The sequence below is a fragment of the Streptopelia decaocto genome (assembly GCF_964273445.1).
Source record: "Streptopelia decaocto genome assembly, chromosome: 8".
Taxonomy (NCBI): Eukaryota; Metazoa; Chordata; class Aves; order Columbiformes; family Columbidae; genus Streptopelia; species Streptopelia decaocto.
In genome coordinates, this window is record NC_138662.1 from 20,899,005 (window position 1) to 20,918,142 (window position 19,138).

Consider the following 19,138-nt stretch of genomic DNA (forward strand, 5'->3'; position numbering starts at 1 on the left):
AAAACTCTGAAATTATTTTTTAATACTAACAATACCAACTTTAAAAGGTCTGGCAAAACATCGTAACTCTTGAATGTTTTGTGTGGCGACTCGGCTGGTTCCCAGGCTGGACAGGTTGTTGCAAGTGGATCCCGCCACTAAATCCCATCTCTGAATCCCATCTGCCCCTAAATTCCCCAGATCGCGACGGGAGCAGGAGGAGCGGTGCCCTGGGGCAGCTCTGGGTGTTCTGAGCACACGCTGACCTGGGAGCTGCTGCTCATTGCCCTGCGCAGACTGGCCGAACTGGAGCCTCCTCGTGCTGCACAGACCCAGCTCTGTCCCGTGCGCTTACAGTCACATCCCCAAAGATTCTGTGATCGCAGCGCCCCTGGTTAACTGCAAAACCAGAGGGTTTTTTCAGAGACAAATGAGTGAAATAATGAACATGTACTAGGAATTCCTCACTGCAAGCAGTTTCTTCTTAAAAAAAAAAGGAAGAGGCTTGGGAAGCAGCATCTGGAATGCAGCTCCCTGCTGGTATTGGGCTGGTGTGCAAGCGCAGGTTCTGGTTGTACTGACATCTCTGGATAGAGCAGAGCAGTTCACACACTCTCCTCTGTCTGAGCTGTTGGTTGTGAAGCACAGAGCCCTTGGTGAGAAGAACAGTCATCTGTTTAAAACTCAGGTTTTCCTGCGCTTGGCTGTGGAATTCTTCCCTGTGCAGATGCTCGGCCTCACCAATTCCTCGGCCTCTCTGCGGAGCTGCTGTGGGAGGCGACACAGAGGAGGAGGAGGATGTTGGTGGGAGGGCAGCTGGGGGCAGATCCATGGAGACCACGCAATAGGAACCTGTGAGCGAATGTCTCCGTTTCAGTATTACCGGCTCACAGTTGTAGAATTGCTGTATTTTCATGGCACAGTGGAAGCCTCACCTGGACAAACTCCATTGTTGTGAGTGGGCCGGTTGCTCCTGCTGGGGACGACTCTGGGGAGATGCCGGCCCAGCTGGCCCAGAACCCAGCAGCCTCTTTCCATGAGGGGTGACAATCCCATTAGAAGCATTCAGAAAGCTTTCACTGTAATTAAGAACTTATGATTAACAAGATGTACTTTCAATCCTAATTGGTAAAGGTGGTAAAGCCTTAGACTTCTGAAAAGATTCATTATGGTAAATAATTCTGTTGGAGAGAATCCTGTAATAATGCTTATCTCTTAATAAGATCAAATTCCTAACTTGAGCTACATGTTTTAGCTGTTTTGAATTCCAATCAGGTTTTTCAGTGCGAGATCAGAATACAAAGCACTATATGAGGAAGACAGAAGGGGCTGAGGCAGCAGCGGATCCGCAGCCACAGCCCTGGCCGGGCCCTTCGCTGCTGCCTCACAGAACCAGCTCTGCGAGAAACTCCTGCTTCTGGATGCCAGGGAACTCTGCTGTGTCCCCTGGGCCGGCAGCGTCCCTGGCCAGGGCGGCGCAGCCCTTGGCCTGTCTCACGTGGACAAGGGCAAATTGTATTGCTTTTTTTCCCGCTTTCACTCTCCAAGAGAAGGAAGGTGATTTCCGTTCTTTTTACTCAGGTTATTTGATGCCGTGCATCGATTTTCACAGCTGCCTGAGGTTTATGTGCCCCACAAGGCAGAGCAAGCGAGGTCCTGGTCGGAGGGCTTTGCCTGCTGGCTTTGAGGAGTAATTAATGAACCTCAGCTGCAGTAACAGGGGACTTGCAAGTGTCCAAATATGGATAGACTGACTTGCTGGTCCTTACTTAGTTTTATGTGCTACTTGGGAAGTTTAATTCAAGTTTTTTGCAACACACTCGAAGGAAATGCTGCAGCAGTGAAATACAGATTTACTTCTGTGATTTCATTTGCTGTCAGTAGACTCCTCAGAAAATGATCCAACGGCTTCTGGACTTAGTTTTGTTATAAGGTGAGACTGAAAACCGCGCCAAATTGTTAATAGATCACAATGTGTGTGGAAAAGGTCTGTAAGATGCTGGGGAGCACTTAACTTTGAAGCAAGATTTGGCTGTGACGTCGTGTGGATCAAATTTGTGCTGTTTTGCGTGAATTTAGTCTTTTGACCAAAGATCATCTACATGGCAGCAAAGCTATAAGATAATAGAACGGATCCAGCAGTAAAGAAGGAGAGATCTTTTCTGTCAATCCTAATGCCCCCTTCCCTGTCTTCTGGAAAGTCCAGACAGTCTTGATAGAAATTTTGCTTTCGGGGGTGAGATTTCTGGCTGCGCCGCCTTCGTGCTGCGGAGCAGCTGCTGTGGAGCCGAGAATTCCGAATAATCAGAAAAGAGAAGCAGCCGATGGCTGAGCCAGCACTTAGAGGAGAACGGCAGCGGCACCTCACAGACCTTTCTCTTTTGGAGGGAGGGATGGTGATGCTGTAGATAATTATGCCGGTGGCGCTGCAGTGACGTAAAAAACCTCCTTCACGAACCTGTGTCAAAGACATAGTTGCTGGAAAGGGAGGAATATGAATAGCAGTGCAACGGTGACGCGGTGGATCTGGCTTGATTTAGGCTGCTAAAATCTTTAATGCCGGGTTTCGCGTGTGATGGAATACATTATTTTTGCTAGAGGGTTAAACACTTTGTCCCTCATCTCAGCCGGCATTTATGGATTTCCAGCTCTGCCTGCTGAGAAGTAAATTAAATATGTAGCAGCCTCTCACCTTTCCTCTGGTGCTGCTCTGATGGGGGAGAATTGTTCCTGCCAGTACTACAGATGATGATCATCTCGGCTGAGATTGATGATGTTTTGGTATCGGGAAGGATGGCAAATGTGCATTATTTCCAGAAGGATTTGACTTTCTGAACAAAGGCTAATAGGCATTCTTCATGTTCCTAACGCTCTGTCTGGGAAATGGGAGGCAGAGCCAGCCTGCACAAACTCTGTGAGCGTGGCTGAGAGACAAGGATGAGCCGCTTTCGGATGTCCTTGAAATGCGATGTGGGATTTGTTTTTTGACTCCACTTGGAAGGTTTGGCTCTTTTTCTGTCAAAAGTTGCCTTTTGCATGTGCTGTTCAAGACCCATTAAATGTCAAATGGAGGTTAGGAAGCCAAGGGTAACTGTTCTATTTTTATGTATTTACAATCACTTTTCTTGTGTTACAATTTCTGTTAACTTCTTTAAATCTGCAGGACAATCGGCATTTTATATTGACGTGGTTATGTATTACTATAAGCACTGTTAAAAGTATATATGGAAAGAAAAACATTTAAGTTCGTGCTTTATGTTTCTTCCATTTTCCTTTCTATTTTATGCGAAAAATAAATCTATGGAAACATGTTATTAGTGTGTTTGCCTGTATAGATCAGTATTTCCCTAGGAACATGCACTCAAAGGACAATTGCAGTTAGAGATTTCTATCTCAATGATATTTTCTGGAATTAAATACATTTAGGTGAATAGAGTCACACGCTGATAGTGCCAGAGGCAAAGAAACAAATGGAGTCGGTTGTATTTGGCAGCATTCCTTTCAGTGACAGCCTCTGATAACGCGTTAGCTGCAGAGCACTGCTGAGATTTCTCCTTTGCGTTGATATCATTAAATGACTTTGTCTTTCTTTACCTTTCCCCGTTACCTGCTCCCACCATGTCGGCTTCTCCATCGTTGCATTTTTTAGCTGTTCCCAGGTTCTATATGTACCAGCCAAGAGCAACCTGTCACTGTCACCGCGTGAAACTGCTGTTGTTTATCTCCTGCCCTAATTATACACCAGGCTTACAAACTCTCTTTTTACAAATGCTTTCTTAGGACGATCAGCAGAACTGGCAGCGATGTTTATGTGCTGATGCTCACACTCCCCTTGTTTTTTTTCCATTCCCTTGTGCCCCCCCTCCAGGAGCCCAGCACCAAACGGGTCAAGCCGCTCTCCAGAGTCACCTCCCTGGCGAGTCTCATCCCCCCGGTCCGGGCCACCCCGCTGAAGCGCTTCAGCCAGACGCTCCAGGTAATCCCAGGAAACGTGGTGCTGCACCCGGCTGTGACGCTGCACCCGGCTGTGTTGCTGCACCCGTCTGTGTTGCTGCACCCGGCTGTGGCGCTGCACCCGGCTGTGGCGCTGCACCCGGCTGTGACGCTGCACCCGGCTGTGGCGCTGCACCCGGCTGTGACGCTGCACCCGGCTGTGGCGCTGCACCCCGCTGTGGCGCTGCACCCGGCTGTGGCGCTGCACCCGGCTGTGGCGCTGCACCCGGCTGTGACGCTGCACCCGGCTGTGGCGCTGCACCCCGCTGTGACGCTGCACCCCGCTGTGGCGCTGCACCCGGCTGTGTTGCTGCACCCGGCTGTGTTGCTGCACCCGGCTGTGGCGCTGCCAGGGGAACACACATACATTCCCAACCCCTCAGGCCAGCCTGGGAGTGTGAGCTGCACATGTGCACACACACCCCGTGACAGGTCCAGGCAACTTCCCACTGCAGAACCACTCGACTTAGGACTCTCCCCTCAGAAACCGCTCCTCCGGCCAGATGGCTGGTGCGTTTTCATAACCAGTAAAAGACTATTGCACCTATAGCATATAAAAGTTGTTATACTAAAGGATTACGATTGCTTTTGGATGAACAGAATTTTCCATGACACTTTCTATTAGTTTTGGTTGGTTTCTTTGAAAATGTTATTTTTGGTATCGTTAGTCATATAGGACTGCTGAATTTCCTTCTGTGGAGTGACCTTTGACCCTGCCTAAACAAAAGAGTTTGTGAACAATTGGAAACAAAGAAAAGGTCATTTTCCAAAGCCAATGATGAAAATCAACACAGGTCAAGCAGATTTGAAATGCAGTTTAGAAATTAAATAATTTTATAATTTCAATTTCTATATTATAGAGGAGGTGCGTAACATTTAACATACTTAGAGACTAATGGAACTTTAATTTATGAAGGATTTGTGTCTTCACGCACACAACATTTGTGTGTTCCCCTCCTCATGGTCATCACGAGTGTGAGCAGCTGGGAGCTGCGGTACTGGTGGGTCTGGCCTGGAAAGCCGGACTGATTCCTCTTTAAAACGGTTCTTGTAAGGAGGCATGTACAACATCTAAAGAAAATTATTTAACAAGCCTAATTCCTTTGTTGAGAGGAAATATAAAAATACCTTGAATGTATTAAAAATGTTACTTGATCAAAATTAACTTAATTGGAGCATTATTACTGAAGCTATCTGTTAAGGAGGCAAGAAATACCACCTTAGAGCTTGGGAGTCTTACGACGAAGTTGTGGGAAATAACTCTATTATTCTGTGGCGGTGGTTTTCTAGAAAGCAGAAAGGCCTTACGTTAGTTCCAGTTGTGAGGGCTGTGCAAAGTGAATTCAGTTTTGGCTGAAGTACTTGTGAGGACGGCGCTTCGTCTCCGCGCCCGCGCTGCCCTGCGGAGCCGCTGCCCTCAGACGGGGTTCTCCAGCACAACAGCGGATTTAACAAAGTTTGATTTACACCCTCCAAAACAAACAGTCTTTTCATGGATGTAGTAGCAGCTTCCCAAGGTGAGCACTACAGAAATGTGTTTCAGGGCAAATTTTCACAAAAATAGGAGAGCAAACAGTGGCTTTGCTGCAAGTCCTGCTGTTGCAAGCATTTCTGTCTTGCTCTGTTCGTATATTGTACTCTGTATGTGGCTTTCCACCTGGAAATGAAGAGAATTTGTTTTGTTTTAAATATTCTTCCCCAAGGCAATTGAAAGATGATTGTGTTATGTAAGGCATGTTTTAAATGACAACAAAAATGTGGAGTATTTTGACAATGTGAAATGCTTGAGGCATTTCAGAGGTAAGACCTCAAAAAGAAGCCTCTAATTTTAAGGAAGCAAGAAGGGAATATTTTCAAAATAAAACAATGAAAGCATAAAGTATCCATCTGTAGCCTGAGCTCTTTCAAAGAGTCTACACGCAAATAGAACTCTCAAGCCTCACTTAAAATTGGACTTGCTCTTATTGCAGTTTAGGAGCAGAGCACATGATGGACACAGAGATGCTGGTACACGTCACCAGGGCTCAGCGGCTCCAGCATCACTGATGGTGACCCTACACCAGCAGAACCCAGCGCTGGTATTTCCAGTTTGGATCTGCCAGCACTGACTGTTTAATGCCTTTCTTCAAGTGCTAAGAAATAATTAGGAGCAGGTGGTGTGAAAAGAATCTGGCTTGTTGCTTGTCGTAAACATTAAAATGTGAATATTGACATAGACATTCTAATCTGAATATGAACATATCTTTTCCTGAAAAGTAATGTGATCGTTCTTCTGTTTTCAACCAGATACCCCTTTCACACCTTTCTGTGTGAATGAGTTTCTTGATCTCATCGCACATCTGGCGAGGCAGGATGGTGCCAGTTGAAATGGTTTCTCCATGTATCAAAACCAGTTTGCTCAGAGCATTTAGCACTAGTTCCTTGATCCTGCTTATGGACAGATCTGGAATGATTCTACCCATCAAATCTTTCATGATTCTGACAATTTACCAAAAAACCCCAGTATTGCCATCAGGTAACAAGACACTTGTTAGGGAATGAGGAAAGGTGCTGAAGGGCAATCTCACTTCATGAACCCTCTTTCTGACCAGCTGAGAAAACGCTTATTTCTTAAACCATTAATACAGTTTTGATGTAATGCACCTTTTCATCTGCTACCCTTGAGGTAGAACCTGTTGTTTCTCAGTACAGACATCTTAGAACAATCCCACCCCCCAAAAATAAACCAACCCCAGCAATTCTGTTGGCTTGAGCTGATACACGCGGTGAGTTCAGCAGCCAGGCTGTGCAGAGTTCCTGTGTAACAACTGAATCTTGCTCCCAAAGTGAACCAAAAAAATCAGTCGTACTAGTTTGGTCTCTAAAATTTGCATTAATTCTAAATTGGTAAGTATTAGAGGTCTAATGAGGCAGACGTATGTAATGCATGAATAATTCCTGTCTTTTTACTGAACTGAAACTTTGCGTTTGCTCAGCTATGTTGGTGTGTTGTACCATTCTGCCCTTACCCCTGTAGTTCATTTTTGTTGCATGGTGTATGGATGCATTGGATCGTGTTTTAAACGTGTTGAACAGGCCATGGCAATAGTTTGCTGCAGGAATGGAAAAACACTGCCCTTCCATAAAGTTGTATTAAAAACCTGTGTACTGCCAAACCATTGTACCACTGAAGGCCGTTGTTGTCTGGCTTTGCAGCGTTCCATCAGTTTCCGCAGCGACAGCCGCCCCGACCTGTTCAGCCCGCGGCCGTGGGCCCGGAACGTGGCCCCTGCTCACACCAAGCGCAGAGACAGCAAACTGTGGAGCGAGACCTTCGATATTTGCGTCAATCCCATGCTGACCTCCAAAGAAATCAAGCGGCAAGAGGTATCTTTTTTGGTTTTTTACTAGAAATGCCATGTTCAAAAGTCATTTTTCAAGGCCAGAGTTGAGGAGTGCTGCTGGGCATTGGGGTAGTGCTTGAAGCTTTCCTGAAGTTAAACAGAACATCACCAGCTCCACTAGAAGCAGAATTTCACCCCTAATCTTTACAATTCAAGTGGTATTAGTTGAACATATTATTTTTAAAAATCAGCTCATCATAGTTCCTTAATAAATGTGAAGTTACTAAGATGTGTTGTGATTTGCTGCACATGTGGACTTGTTCTGTATGACCGTTTCTGTAGTGCTGGTTGATGCTTTGCTGGTTCATTGTGCTGTTTTAGTGAGGACAGAAGAACATGCTATTTCAGGAACACGTGCTCATCGAGGGATACGCGTGCACAGAACTGCACAATCATTTCCCTTCCCTTTGAGGAAGTTTTCAGTGCTAGAAAGATGAAATATTGATCAAAAGAGGTATCTTGCAAAGCACAAAAGAGTACATCTGTTGTTTTAATGTGTCGTACATGACAAATTCTAAATAGTTCATGTTACAGCCAGTGACAGAGCTCCCGTGGAATCAAGGGGTTTGGTTTTGCCTCTACAGAAATTTCTAGCAGTATCAACAAGCTTTGTAACAATCTCTCTGAAAACGCTTCAGGGGCTGAGTCGTAAATCAAACAACAGGAACATCAAGCATTTCTTGTGCAGCTTTTGACATTGTGCAAGAATTCTTAGGAAATAACTTTTAAAATTGAGAACTTCAAAGGTGGCTTATTGGAAAATGAACTGTAGAAGCTGTTTGCATGGCCTGACAGTCGTTGCTGCCTCGAGGCAGGACTCAGGACCATTCTAGAGCCCAGGGAAATGAGCTGGGAGTTGTGCTTTATATTGGTTCTCATTCTGCAGCCCCCAACAGAATATCTGCCAGGTAAGTAGAGCTCAGTCTTCATAACACAAGCATGAACTGGTACCAGACTGAAAGTGCTCAGTACTAAAGATATGTTTTGAAGATCTGTCCTTCACTCATTAGACCGTGCAGAGCTTCTACCACTGCATGGCTTAAAATGGAACACAGTAAACTCCTATGCAAATGGTTGTATAAATGGTTAAGATGAGTCAAAATATCACAGCAAAGAGAACTCCCCCATCTGGAAACACGTCTGTTCGAAATAAATTAATTCTGTGGCTTTTTTCAGATAAGCATTTTATGAACAATTTGATATAGCTGTCTTTTAAAGTATACTGCATGTGATTCTGCATGGAATAAAGCCTTTATTTAGAATCAGAGAATGGGTTGGGTTGGAAACAATCTTAAAGCTCCCCCAGTGCCCCCCCTGCCATGCGCAGGGACATCTTCACCAGCTCAGGCTGCTCAGAGCCCCGTCCAGCCTGGCCTGGGATGTCTCCAGGGATGGTTCATCCACCACCTCTCTGGCCAACCTGGGCCAGGCTCTCACCACGCTCCTAGGGAAGAATTTCTTCCTTATATGAAGTTTAAATCTCTTCTCTTTCCATTCAAAGACATCGCTCCTTGTTCTCTCACTACATGCCCTTGTGAAAACTCCCTCTCCAGCTTTCCTGTAGGTCCCTTTAGGTACTGGAGGCTGTGAAGTCTCCTGGAGCTTCTCTTCTCCAGCTGAACACCCCAATCCTCAGCCCATTCTCCCAGCAGAGCTTCTCCAGGAGCTCCATGTTCTTCTTACCTTGCGGGTCCCAGAGCTGGGCGCAGAATCCCCTCTCTGGACCTGCCGGCCTCGCTCCTGGTGCACCCAGGACACGGCTGATTTCTGGCTGCAAGTGCCCATTGCCGGATCATGTTGAGCTTCTCGTCAGCCAGAACCCCCAGGTCCTTCTCCTCAGGGCTGCTGTCACTCCATCCTCCGCCCACTTTGCATGTGTCCTTGGGATTGCCCCGACCCACATGCAGGACCTTGTGCTCGGCCTGGTTGAGCTTCGTGGGCTCACACGGGCCCAGCGCTTCAGTGCGGCAGCCTCGGCATGCGGCACCAGCCCCTGCTTGACCTGGCTGACCGTTGGTTGACCTGCCACATTCAACCGGCCTCTTTCTGCCATTAGATTTAGCAGAGAAACTCTGCTCCATGGGATAAAAACAGCTGTTCAGAGTGTGACATCAACTCACAAGTTGAGGAGAGATTAAATAAAGATATTTTAGAATAATTTTGTCTCTTTTTCCAGGCTATCTTTGAACTTTCCCAGGGAGAAGAAGACTTGATAGAAGATCTGAAGTTAGCAAAGAAGGTATGTTTTTTTTCTAAAAAAACCAAATCACAACAAAGAGTTTGCATTGGTTTGTGTCACTTTTAAAATAATCCTTGCTTTTTATAATTGCCAAGACAGTAAGGGGTGAAAAAACCCAAAACATTTCTATTTTCCTATTATTTCTGAAACACCCGAATGTGCTGTTTTCATTTTTAAAAAATATTAAATGGATGGTTTAAGATATCATTATGAAACATTAAAATATTCTCAGCAATTGGTCAGTGTTTACTTAGAGGGAGCTGTAAATGCTCTCACTAATTTATCAACTATCAGTGCTATAGTAACTACAGAGCTCCCTTTTTTTCGTTTCAGGCTTATCATGACCCAATGCTTAAACTTTCCATAATGACAGAGCAAGAGTTGAACCAAATTTTTGGAACGCTGGACTCTCTGATTCCTCTACATGAAGGTAAAACTCAAATAATCTTTGTCTGCGTTAGTATTGCACAGAGATTTATCGTCATCTGGTTCAGTAAGTGAAGTTTCTCTTCTTTTTTAATCGGGATCCAGATCTTCTTAGGCGACTTCAAGAAGTCAGGAAGCCTGATGGGTCAACAGAACATGTTGGCCATATCCTTGTGGGCTGGGTAAGTCAGAGATTTTAATTCATTTGGGGACTTTACTTTGGAGCTGCAAATATAGTTTTTATCAGACAATTTCCATGTCAAAAATATATTATTGAGGTATTTTTAAAAAGGTAAGGCAACTACTAGTATCTCTGTTTGTTTTTTTTTCTTTTCATAAAGTGACGTTAAATGTGTGTTTTCTGGTGGGTTTGAACACCAGTGAACTTCTCTTGATCCAAATATGTGTGAGTCTAATTTCTTTTGTTGAAGACTTGACACATATTGTGTGTCAGCACAGCAGGCTTTATAAATGGATATGTTGATCTAATCTACATATAAGCTAGGGGTTTTCTTTCAGATTTAAGGCACAGTTCTGTCAGTTTGGTCATGGTTCTTGAGGTCAATATGGAAGTTTGACTACAGAAGTTTGCTTATCTAAGAAAGCCAGATCTGGGATTGCTCATTGCTCGGCTTTTATTTCCATTCATAACTAAAATCAGACTTCTGTGTTCAACTGTTGTCTGCACTGAGTAGCGCTCAGCCTTGTCATGGGTATTTTTAATGCTTTGGAATAATGTTGGTGATCTCTAGAAACTGAGGGATAAGCTTGTGCTTCCCGATGTTTTAAGTGATGAACAAGGTGCTCAGAGGACCCTTGTGAGCCTTATAAATGTTGGAAACATCATCAAGAAATTGTGGATAAACCTCCAGCTAAAAGATTCCCGGCATGAGTTCTGACATCCTGAATGACTTCCAATAATTTCTTCCTTTCCTCAGCTCCCGTGCCTGAACTCCTACGACAGCTACTGCAGCAACCAAGTGGCAGCCAAAGCGTTGCTGGATCACAAGAAGCAGGACCACCGAGTGCAGGATTTCCTGCAGCGCTGCTTGGAGTCGCCTTTCAGTCGCAAACTGGACCTTTGGAATTTCCTTGACATCCCGAGAAGCCGTTTGGTTAAATACCCGTTACTGCTCCGAGAGATTCTGAGACACACACCGAACGATCACCTGGATCAGCAGCACCTGGAAGAAGCTGTGAGTTACTCTTGGCTTTGGGATTTTTTGGGAAGTTATAGCACTTTCAGCTTATTAATGAATCAAGGGGCACTACATAAAATATGGAAATGCTAATACTGATACTAACAGCCCAAACTAATACATGAAATACCTAGCCCAAATTAAATCTCCAATTAAATCTGATTTTGATAGCAAAATAACAACAAAAAAAAGGGGAGGATGGGAGGTGTTTTCCAGAGCTCTTGTCTGATCTTTGTCCATTTTATATTTACCTTTCAGTGTAATTTTCCTTTCTAATCTAAGTTGGATAATGTGGAGGTTCCTGTTCAGGTTTTAGGTCACTTAGATGAGATTTATTCCCTGGCGTAGCCTCTCAATCTGGATTCATTCTCACCGTGGGAATGGTGCTGGTTTGCCTTCGTTCTGGTTTTTATTCAGAATAGCATTGCACGTTTTGAGGTAAAACCAGAGGGATAAATCCAAAGCTTTAAACTTCCTTATTAATAGAAAGGGACCTGATTCAGATATTTTGAAAGGCTTCTAAGATTTCTGTTCTTTTCCATATACATATATACACATATATAATCCAATAATATTTGCACACATGCAAATGTGTATCTGTGAGTAAATGAGTTTATTGTAGTTGTTTGAAACAGACTTCTAAATTAATAAATAAATAAAGATCATCAGTATCCTTCTGCTTTTAAATATCTTAATTCTGTTTATTTGGGCTTGATATAAAGAAGTAAGTATCAGATTTTTAAGCCATTGCCAGAGACAATGATAAAGACAAACCAAAGTGTCTTTGTACACTGTAGTCTGCTTAATTCTGTTGCTGGTATTAATACTCTAACGGACTGGTCTGCAAAACATTAATGAAAAATATACTGTGAATTAAAATGTATTTTTTTGTAGATACAGCCCAAATTATTGGGCGATAGCTGTGAATGTTGGTCTAATGAAAGTTCTTGTGTTTTCCTTATCTTTCTGTAGATAAACATAATTCAGGGCATAGTGGCTGAGATCAACGTGAAGACAGGTGAATCCGAGTGCCAGTATTACAAAGAGAGGCTGATTTATCTGGAAGAAGGACAGAGAGATGCACTGATTGACAATTCACGAGTTTTGTGCTGTCACGGTGAACTGAAAAACAACCGAGGAGTGGTAAGAAATAAATATTTAGTCATAAATTAAAGATACCTTCGTTTTGCATGACGGCTGAAAGAGCTGTGGGTATGCACACCCTCCCATAAATATGGAGTTGATCAATATTTACTGTTATATATAACATGCATCTTTTTTGTTGGCAGTCAAATATCTCTATATGGAGACAGTAAATGTATATGTGTCTCTGTCTCTTGAGGAGACCTCACAATATCCCGGCCAGGTTGTAAATCTGATAGATTTCAATAAAACTTGCAGGAAAATCTAAAAAAGGAAAGAAAAAATGTAATGTTTATAATGTAATGTTTATAATGACCCACAAAATGTACTAGCCAATTTTACGTCTGTCAAAGGCTGTGGTTATTAAGAATGTTTCACTTGATTAGTTGTTGAAGTCAAAGTTAATTTATTGACCAGAGAAATCTGGTATTTGATGCTGTGAATTCCAGGGTCTGCGCTGTTGGTGTCACAAACCGAGCTTTCTGTTGTCAAAAAACCCCCAAACTGTGTGGGTTAGTAGATGGTAACAGAAGAGAAACCAATCATTCTTGGATTTCTTTTTTCCTAAGATTAAATAGAAACAACATGAAATTTTGAGTGGGCAAACAATGAAAAAAGATCTTTTTCTCATTAACTGAACTTAAGGAAGTTTTGGTAAAAAATAAAGTAAGTAATCAGGATTCGAAATGCATCTTTCAGCATGGGAGCACTTTTCTGTAGCATGTTTCTGCAGACAGTAGATAGATATTAAGACATACTCATTTGCTGTCGAGCCATAGGACTTTGAAATAGAGGGAAGAGAGAAATCCTTATTTATTCCAGCTGTTGAAAACAGAAGGATATGCAGTACTGGAGTTTAAATAACTTGTGTTTAATGGTGTTGTACCAAAGGAGTAACGCGTTGTCATTGCTGGCCCTGTTGCAGAAGCTGCACGTGTTCCTGTTTGAGGAGGTGCTGGTGCTGACGCGGGCGGTGGCGCAGGGCGAGCAGCTCTGCTTCCAGCTGTACCGGCCGCCGCTGCCCGTGCGCGACCTGCTGCTGGAGGAGCTGCCGGACGGGGAGGTGCGCCTGGGCGGCTCCATCCGCGGCGCCTTCAGCAACAACGAGAGAGGTACGGCCGCGCTTTGCTGCTTATCTGCTGCCGTAGGCTCGCTAGAACCTTCACACGCCTGCCCGTCAGGCGGCAGGGTGTTCTCTCTGAACTCCACGTTATCTGCATCCAACATCTTGATTTTTATTGCAGACTGCTTTATTAGATTGTGACTTGCTTAGTTTAGATCTTTCCTCAAAGTTCACTATATTGATAAAGGGATTTCTCTGTACTGAATTGAGGAGAATATGTAGGAATACAGTAGCAAAAGCACAAAATGTTAAGCAAGTGTACTTTGAAATCTTAAGCAAAGCCTTAGCTGGTATGGCTTTTCTCATATGAGGGAAATATTGCTTGCTGTTCCATAACTAAGTCTTTCAGCTGACAGATAATTAACATAGTGCTCAGCAGTAAGACTGCAGCTATTCCTATTAATATCAAGATGTAAGAGTTAATGTCCTGCTCTTAAAGCATATTATAAAGCTGCTTGTTTCTATTACAAGGGTGTTTGAATCTCACCTGTCTTGTGCAAACGTTGAGGGGGTTTTGTATGTGTTCGCTTCTTTGTGAAGTGAATGGCAGAGACAACGCAAGAGTTGAATGAAGGTTCTGGAAATGTGTTTTGCGGAGGAGCGGGAGCAGAGGCGCTGGCGTGCGGGCGCAGCCTTGATCCTGCTTGTTCGCTGGAGCTTTATGGGGAGCTCATGCACAGCAGAACCAACATTGTTTAATTCAGCAATCAGAAATTATTAGAAGTGTTTGTGGTGTTCTGCGTTCCTGCCCCACAAAGCAAGGAAATACCTTGACTGTTCCCTCTGGGCTGACATGCTATTGCCAGGAAAACACCACAAGTCAGAGATTCTGCAGATTCTGTTATTTTTATATACTCATTTACTATAAAAACCATTCAGCCAAAGCATTCAGTGTTTTGATGTGTATTGTTTCTTTCAGTCAAAAACTTCTTCAGAGTCAGCCTCAAGAACGGGTCCCAAAGCCAGTCGCACTCCCTCCAAGCCAATGACTCCTTCAGCAAACAGCAGTGGCTCAACTGCATCCGCCAGGCCAAGGAGAAGGCTCTGTGTGCGGGCACGGCTGGCCTGCCGAGCTTGGACACGCGTTTCCTGTTGTCGGCAGACGGCGGCAGAGCTGCCCCGGCAGACGCGGCGCTGGAGCAGATGGAGCACTCGGACTGCGAGTCCGACTGGAGCATGGACACCAGCGAGGGCGGCGCCGACTGCGAGCGCATGGAGCAGACAAACTCTTGTGGAAATGACAAACAAATAGAAACCAACGTTTGACAAAAACTCAACAGTTCGTGGAAGAAAATCTGTCTCTTACCTGTGCAGTATTTGCATTCCAGACACGGAACCATTTGGAGAAGCACTTTTGAGATATTTTTTGTGACGGTGTCAGTGCAGCCTCCTTGTGTTCGTACCCATGAACGTAGAACTGTAACTGCCCATCTGTATAAGCTGGAATCTCTTGCAACTCATGTCCTGTGATTATGTTCCATAAACATCTAAGGTGGATGAACGAGGTACTTGACCAGTTATTCTCAATGTCCTGCTGTAAAAAGAATCTCTAAACTACTGTTTATATGTGCATTACATAAAGAATCTCCTCATAATTTTTAAAGTACTTTATTTGCTCTTTAATGGGGCAGCTGAAGATGTGGACTTAAAATGGAGTTTCAGGGTGGGTATCAAGATCCTAATTTTTCATAAAGGCATGGAAGGAAAAAATAGTTTTGTGGAAAAAAAGAAAAACATATTGCAATAACCCGTCTGAACTCCTGGGGTGTTAAATCAACGAGAACTAGGAGCCAGCAACTCTTTAGGGACTCATTGTTCAAAATGAAGCATTGTGCTAAGATTCAGCAGCCAAACTTCTTACAGTCGGGTCAGTTCAAGTGGGCAGCGTAGTGCTGTGGATTATTGATCAGAGTATGTAATGCTAAAAATAATCACCTGAAAAAACCCAAACCAAACCCACCTCCACAGCCAGCACTGAATTCAATGAAATGCTGAGAATACTGGGTATTGTAAATAAGCTGGTAGTTTGCTTTCAGTGCCATATATATGTATACATATATATATTTTTTTTCTTTTTAATCCCAAACAGGATAAGAATGGGAAAAAGCTTCTGCTTGTGAATAGGCCCTCTTCAGCATTTTGCACTCCACTGACCTCCACTGTTGGTTTTAAACACCACTAAACTAATGTTAAAACATTGAATTTTCTGTAAATGTCTGTTTACAATTACATGTAGTTGGTTTTTAAACTGACAATTTTGTATAAATGGTGCTCTACAAATACCCTATGGGATTATGTAGAGAAAGCTTAAACAAAAAGGGAATTGCTTTTCCTTTAGGATGTATTACATCCTTTATCTTTTTCTTGAGTTTTGTTTTAAAAGGTTTTATTGCATTTTATCTCCTGCTGTAATTGGAAATGTTACTGTGTTTGCTAGTGGCTGATTTAATCTCATGATGATGAGGAGCGATGGGTCACTGGAATGCAGTCTAAACCACTCCACATCCTGGTACTTTTCAGGAACCCCTGGGTAATATTTGATTTCTTAGTATAAGAAATAATGGCAGTGCCGTATGGCGAGCTATGAAAATGATGAATTAAAGAGTTGAAATGATCCGTGATAACCTGTGCAAAGTTCTCGTACCAACAGAAGTAGAAAAACTGCTGTTATTGCCAAAAACATTTTCTTGTGTTCTACAAGTTTACAGAAAACAGTAGATGTCAAGTATCGTACATGTATATATGCTGATGCGCATTACAGAGATCAGTGTGACAAGGTGATAAACAATAGAAAACCAAGCTATTTTTATTTTTTAAAGAAATGCCATTTTTACCCTCTAGAACATATTTCTGTATTTATAGTTTTTCAAAAAACTCAATTTTCTCTTATTTCAGGCTTTGTAATTTATTTCAACTGCTTCATTTGTAGAGCTGAGCGAGTCTGGCAGTGAAGATGGGAGAAGGGGAATGTGCAGAACAAAAGGGACAGGAAGGCAGATTAGGCGATGAACACTGTTCGTAAAACCCGTTCAGCAAAACGAGCATGTCAAGTGTTCAGGTAGATAAGAAAGAATGAATGTGTGTATTGGCCTTTTTTTTTTAATAATAGCCTTAAAACATTTCTGGAAGCATTTCAAATAAATTACATTAAACCATTTTGATTTTGGTTTGGTTTGGTGGTTTGTGCAAGGAGATTACAAAGTGACGCTTAACGTACGTGACCAACGCTCTTGTTTTGGTTCTCATGGAAGCGCTACAAATTTGGATTTGATTTGCTAGATACAAAATAATAATGAAGAAACAAGTCACTGCACTCGATTCAGCACCACCCCCAAAGTTTTATATAGAACCAATTGACTGAGTAGGTGGAACAAAAAATTAACATGCTGTCATCAGTTTCTCCTGCCTGGTTGCTTGTGGGTCTCACCTCTACCCAATCTATATTATTCCAAAACACTGAGAAGATTAATTTTTGGGCATGTAAAAAGCCACCAAGCAGCCGGTGAATCTCAGCAGAATAACTTACATTTGTTCACTATCATTTAGCATCTCGTTTAGCATCACGTCCAACATGCGGCAGGGCACCTTTCAGCTTTGCTTTGCAGTTGACATGCACTTAGCTACCGATTTGATCTAATAAAGCTTAATAATGGTTTTTATTTTCAAGTCATCTTAAGGAATAAGCCTTCCAGTTTAAGATTGCTAACATGATTCTGGATTTGGTTAGGTTGTTTCGATTCTAGCACTCTTAAAATGCCGCTGCTTATGGAAGATTGACGATAAAATGTACCACAAAGGGTGGGTAAAATGTGGAATTATGAATGCGAAGTTAAGAGGAAAAGTAATAGAAGTAAATACGCGGGAGTGATCATCACGGTGAGTAACGCTGGTGTCACAGAAGGGAGTGGAGCCCCCTTGACATGGGCCTTGCAGAAATCCTCATTTCCCAGCCCATGGGGCGCTGCGTGTGCGGTGCCTGCGCCAACCACAGCGCACAGCGGGGTCACGGGGGCTGAGGGATCCCGGGTCGCTGCCGTCTCACAGCCGGTCTCAGTGCCCTGGCAAGGAGGAGAATGGGAACAGGTGGGGTGTGTAAAAACCTCCTGCAAATCAGGCGTGAGTGCCTTGGGTCTTGTAGTCCGGGAGAGTGACAAGTGACAAGTCAGCAGGCTCTTGGGGCAGTTTTGTACCTTTTTGGCAAATCTTAGCAACCTGTTTGCACTTTTGTTCCTGTAAGGACAGTCAGTGTAGTCTCAGCTTGTGGAAAAATCTGATGAAGCAGAAGTAATAAAGGTAAAAACACAGATTGTCTTGACTGAGAAAGGTAAGCAAAGAGAAAGCCCTTGGAAGTCTGAACTGGTCTGAGATCACCAAGGGAAATGTAACTCTCTGTGGTCTTTGGTTCCTAGATCTGCTGTGCAGCACGAGGCGCGGATGGAGACCTCCCCTCCACACCAAGGGCTGCTCCGAGACACCAGCAGTGCGTGGGTTAACATCGGGCAGGTCAGCACCGGGGAAGCCATGGCCAGAATCTGGGCAAAGGGTCAGCTCCAAGTTGGATTTTAAGGCATAGAAAGTATTTCTCAGTGGTGAGTCCTATTTGGGATGACTCACCCGAGCCAGGGGTGCTGCGTTAGGCACACACGTTCTGGAGGGGTCACAGACATTTCTGGAGTTTGAAGGATACATCAGAACTGTAAACCAGCCAGTTAATGGGTTGCTCTTACTGAAAAAGTTGATGGTTTATGGTGACACCAAAGAAGAAGATTTATTTCCTTTAAATAGGCGGTTCCAGTTCCAGAATGGACAGTTCTTCCATGGTTAATGCCCGCTCATGAATATATTTTAAATACTGCAATCTGTTCTACAGCTTGATGCTGCCATCTACTGGAAATCATTATTTACGAAGCCGATTCAATTACATTAAGATTTAAACTATTTTAAGATATTAAATGTTTTAAAAAATATAAAATGAAAGTATTTTTTAAAATACAAGTAGATGTTTTCAGATTTTCACCTAAGGATCAAGACGTTGTGAATTTCTGCTACTAATCCTTGGCTTTACAGAGCCAAGTTGAGACTCCTTCCCCAATTCACCTTTTGCTGTCAAGGCATGTTTTCTCCATAACTGGTAAATGATACTAGAGCTCTTTCCAAGTGTGTAAATTAGGTTTTCTCCCTGAATTTTCCAAAGGTGCCTCTCATGGTCTATGAAGGAATTCTCATGATACAGTTCTCCTGTCTTTGATTTCCTGGCACCTAAAATTTAGTCAGCACAAAATTAGCACTTAAGCATTTGAAGAAATTAGATGTGGTTTGCATCCCTAGAGTAATTCCTGTAAAGTAAAGTAGTAATTTCTCGTTATTAAATGAAACCATAACAATATGCTTGGACTAAATATTTTGCATTTCTACATTTGCTTTCATAAAAGAATATCGAGGAAATGTCTGGAGCAAGCACCCGAGTTCATCCCTTGAGCATGGAGCCTTGTGCAACCCTCCCTTAGGAATGTCTTGATTGTGTGGCTATGAGTCTGATCTAAATCTGTATTACTAATGTATTAAATATCATCTGATTTCAGAATCAAGGGGATCAGCAGCTGCTTTGTGCTTGGGTGAGAAACCAGCGGGTGCAGCCAGGGAGCGCGGCTGA

At 43.3% G+C, this 19,138-nt stretch overlaps 1 protein-coding gene across 4 annotated transcripts in view; it reads left to right on the top strand.

The window, feature by feature from the left end:
- ARHGEF3 (Rho guanine nucleotide exchange factor 3) overlaps positions 1 to 16,646 on the top strand; it is an 84,662-nt gene extending 68,016 nt beyond the window's left edge. For all 4 annotated transcript variants that reach the window (XM_082059712.1, XM_082059713.1, XM_082059714.1 and 1 more), the window contains 9 exons: positions 3,848 to 3,955; positions 7,168 to 7,338; positions 9,532 to 9,594; positions 9,928 to 10,024; positions 10,126 to 10,202; positions 10,959 to 11,216; positions 12,192 to 12,362; positions 13,288 to 13,474; positions 14,405 to 16,646. In XM_082059712.1, coding sequence (XP_081915838.1) covers positions 3,848 to 3,955; positions 7,168 to 7,338; positions 9,532 to 9,594; positions 9,928 to 10,024; positions 10,126 to 10,202; positions 10,959 to 11,216; positions 12,192 to 12,362; positions 13,288 to 13,474; positions 14,405 to 14,751 — 1,479 coding nt within the window. In that variant the 3' untranslated portion in view covers positions 14,752 to 16,646. The remainder of the gene's footprint in view (positions 1 to 3,847; positions 3,956 to 7,167; positions 7,339 to 9,531; positions 9,595 to 9,927; positions 10,025 to 10,125; positions 10,203 to 10,958; positions 11,217 to 12,191; positions 12,363 to 13,287; positions 13,475 to 14,404) is intronic.
- Positions 16,647 to 19,138: the final 2,492 nt, after the last annotated feature.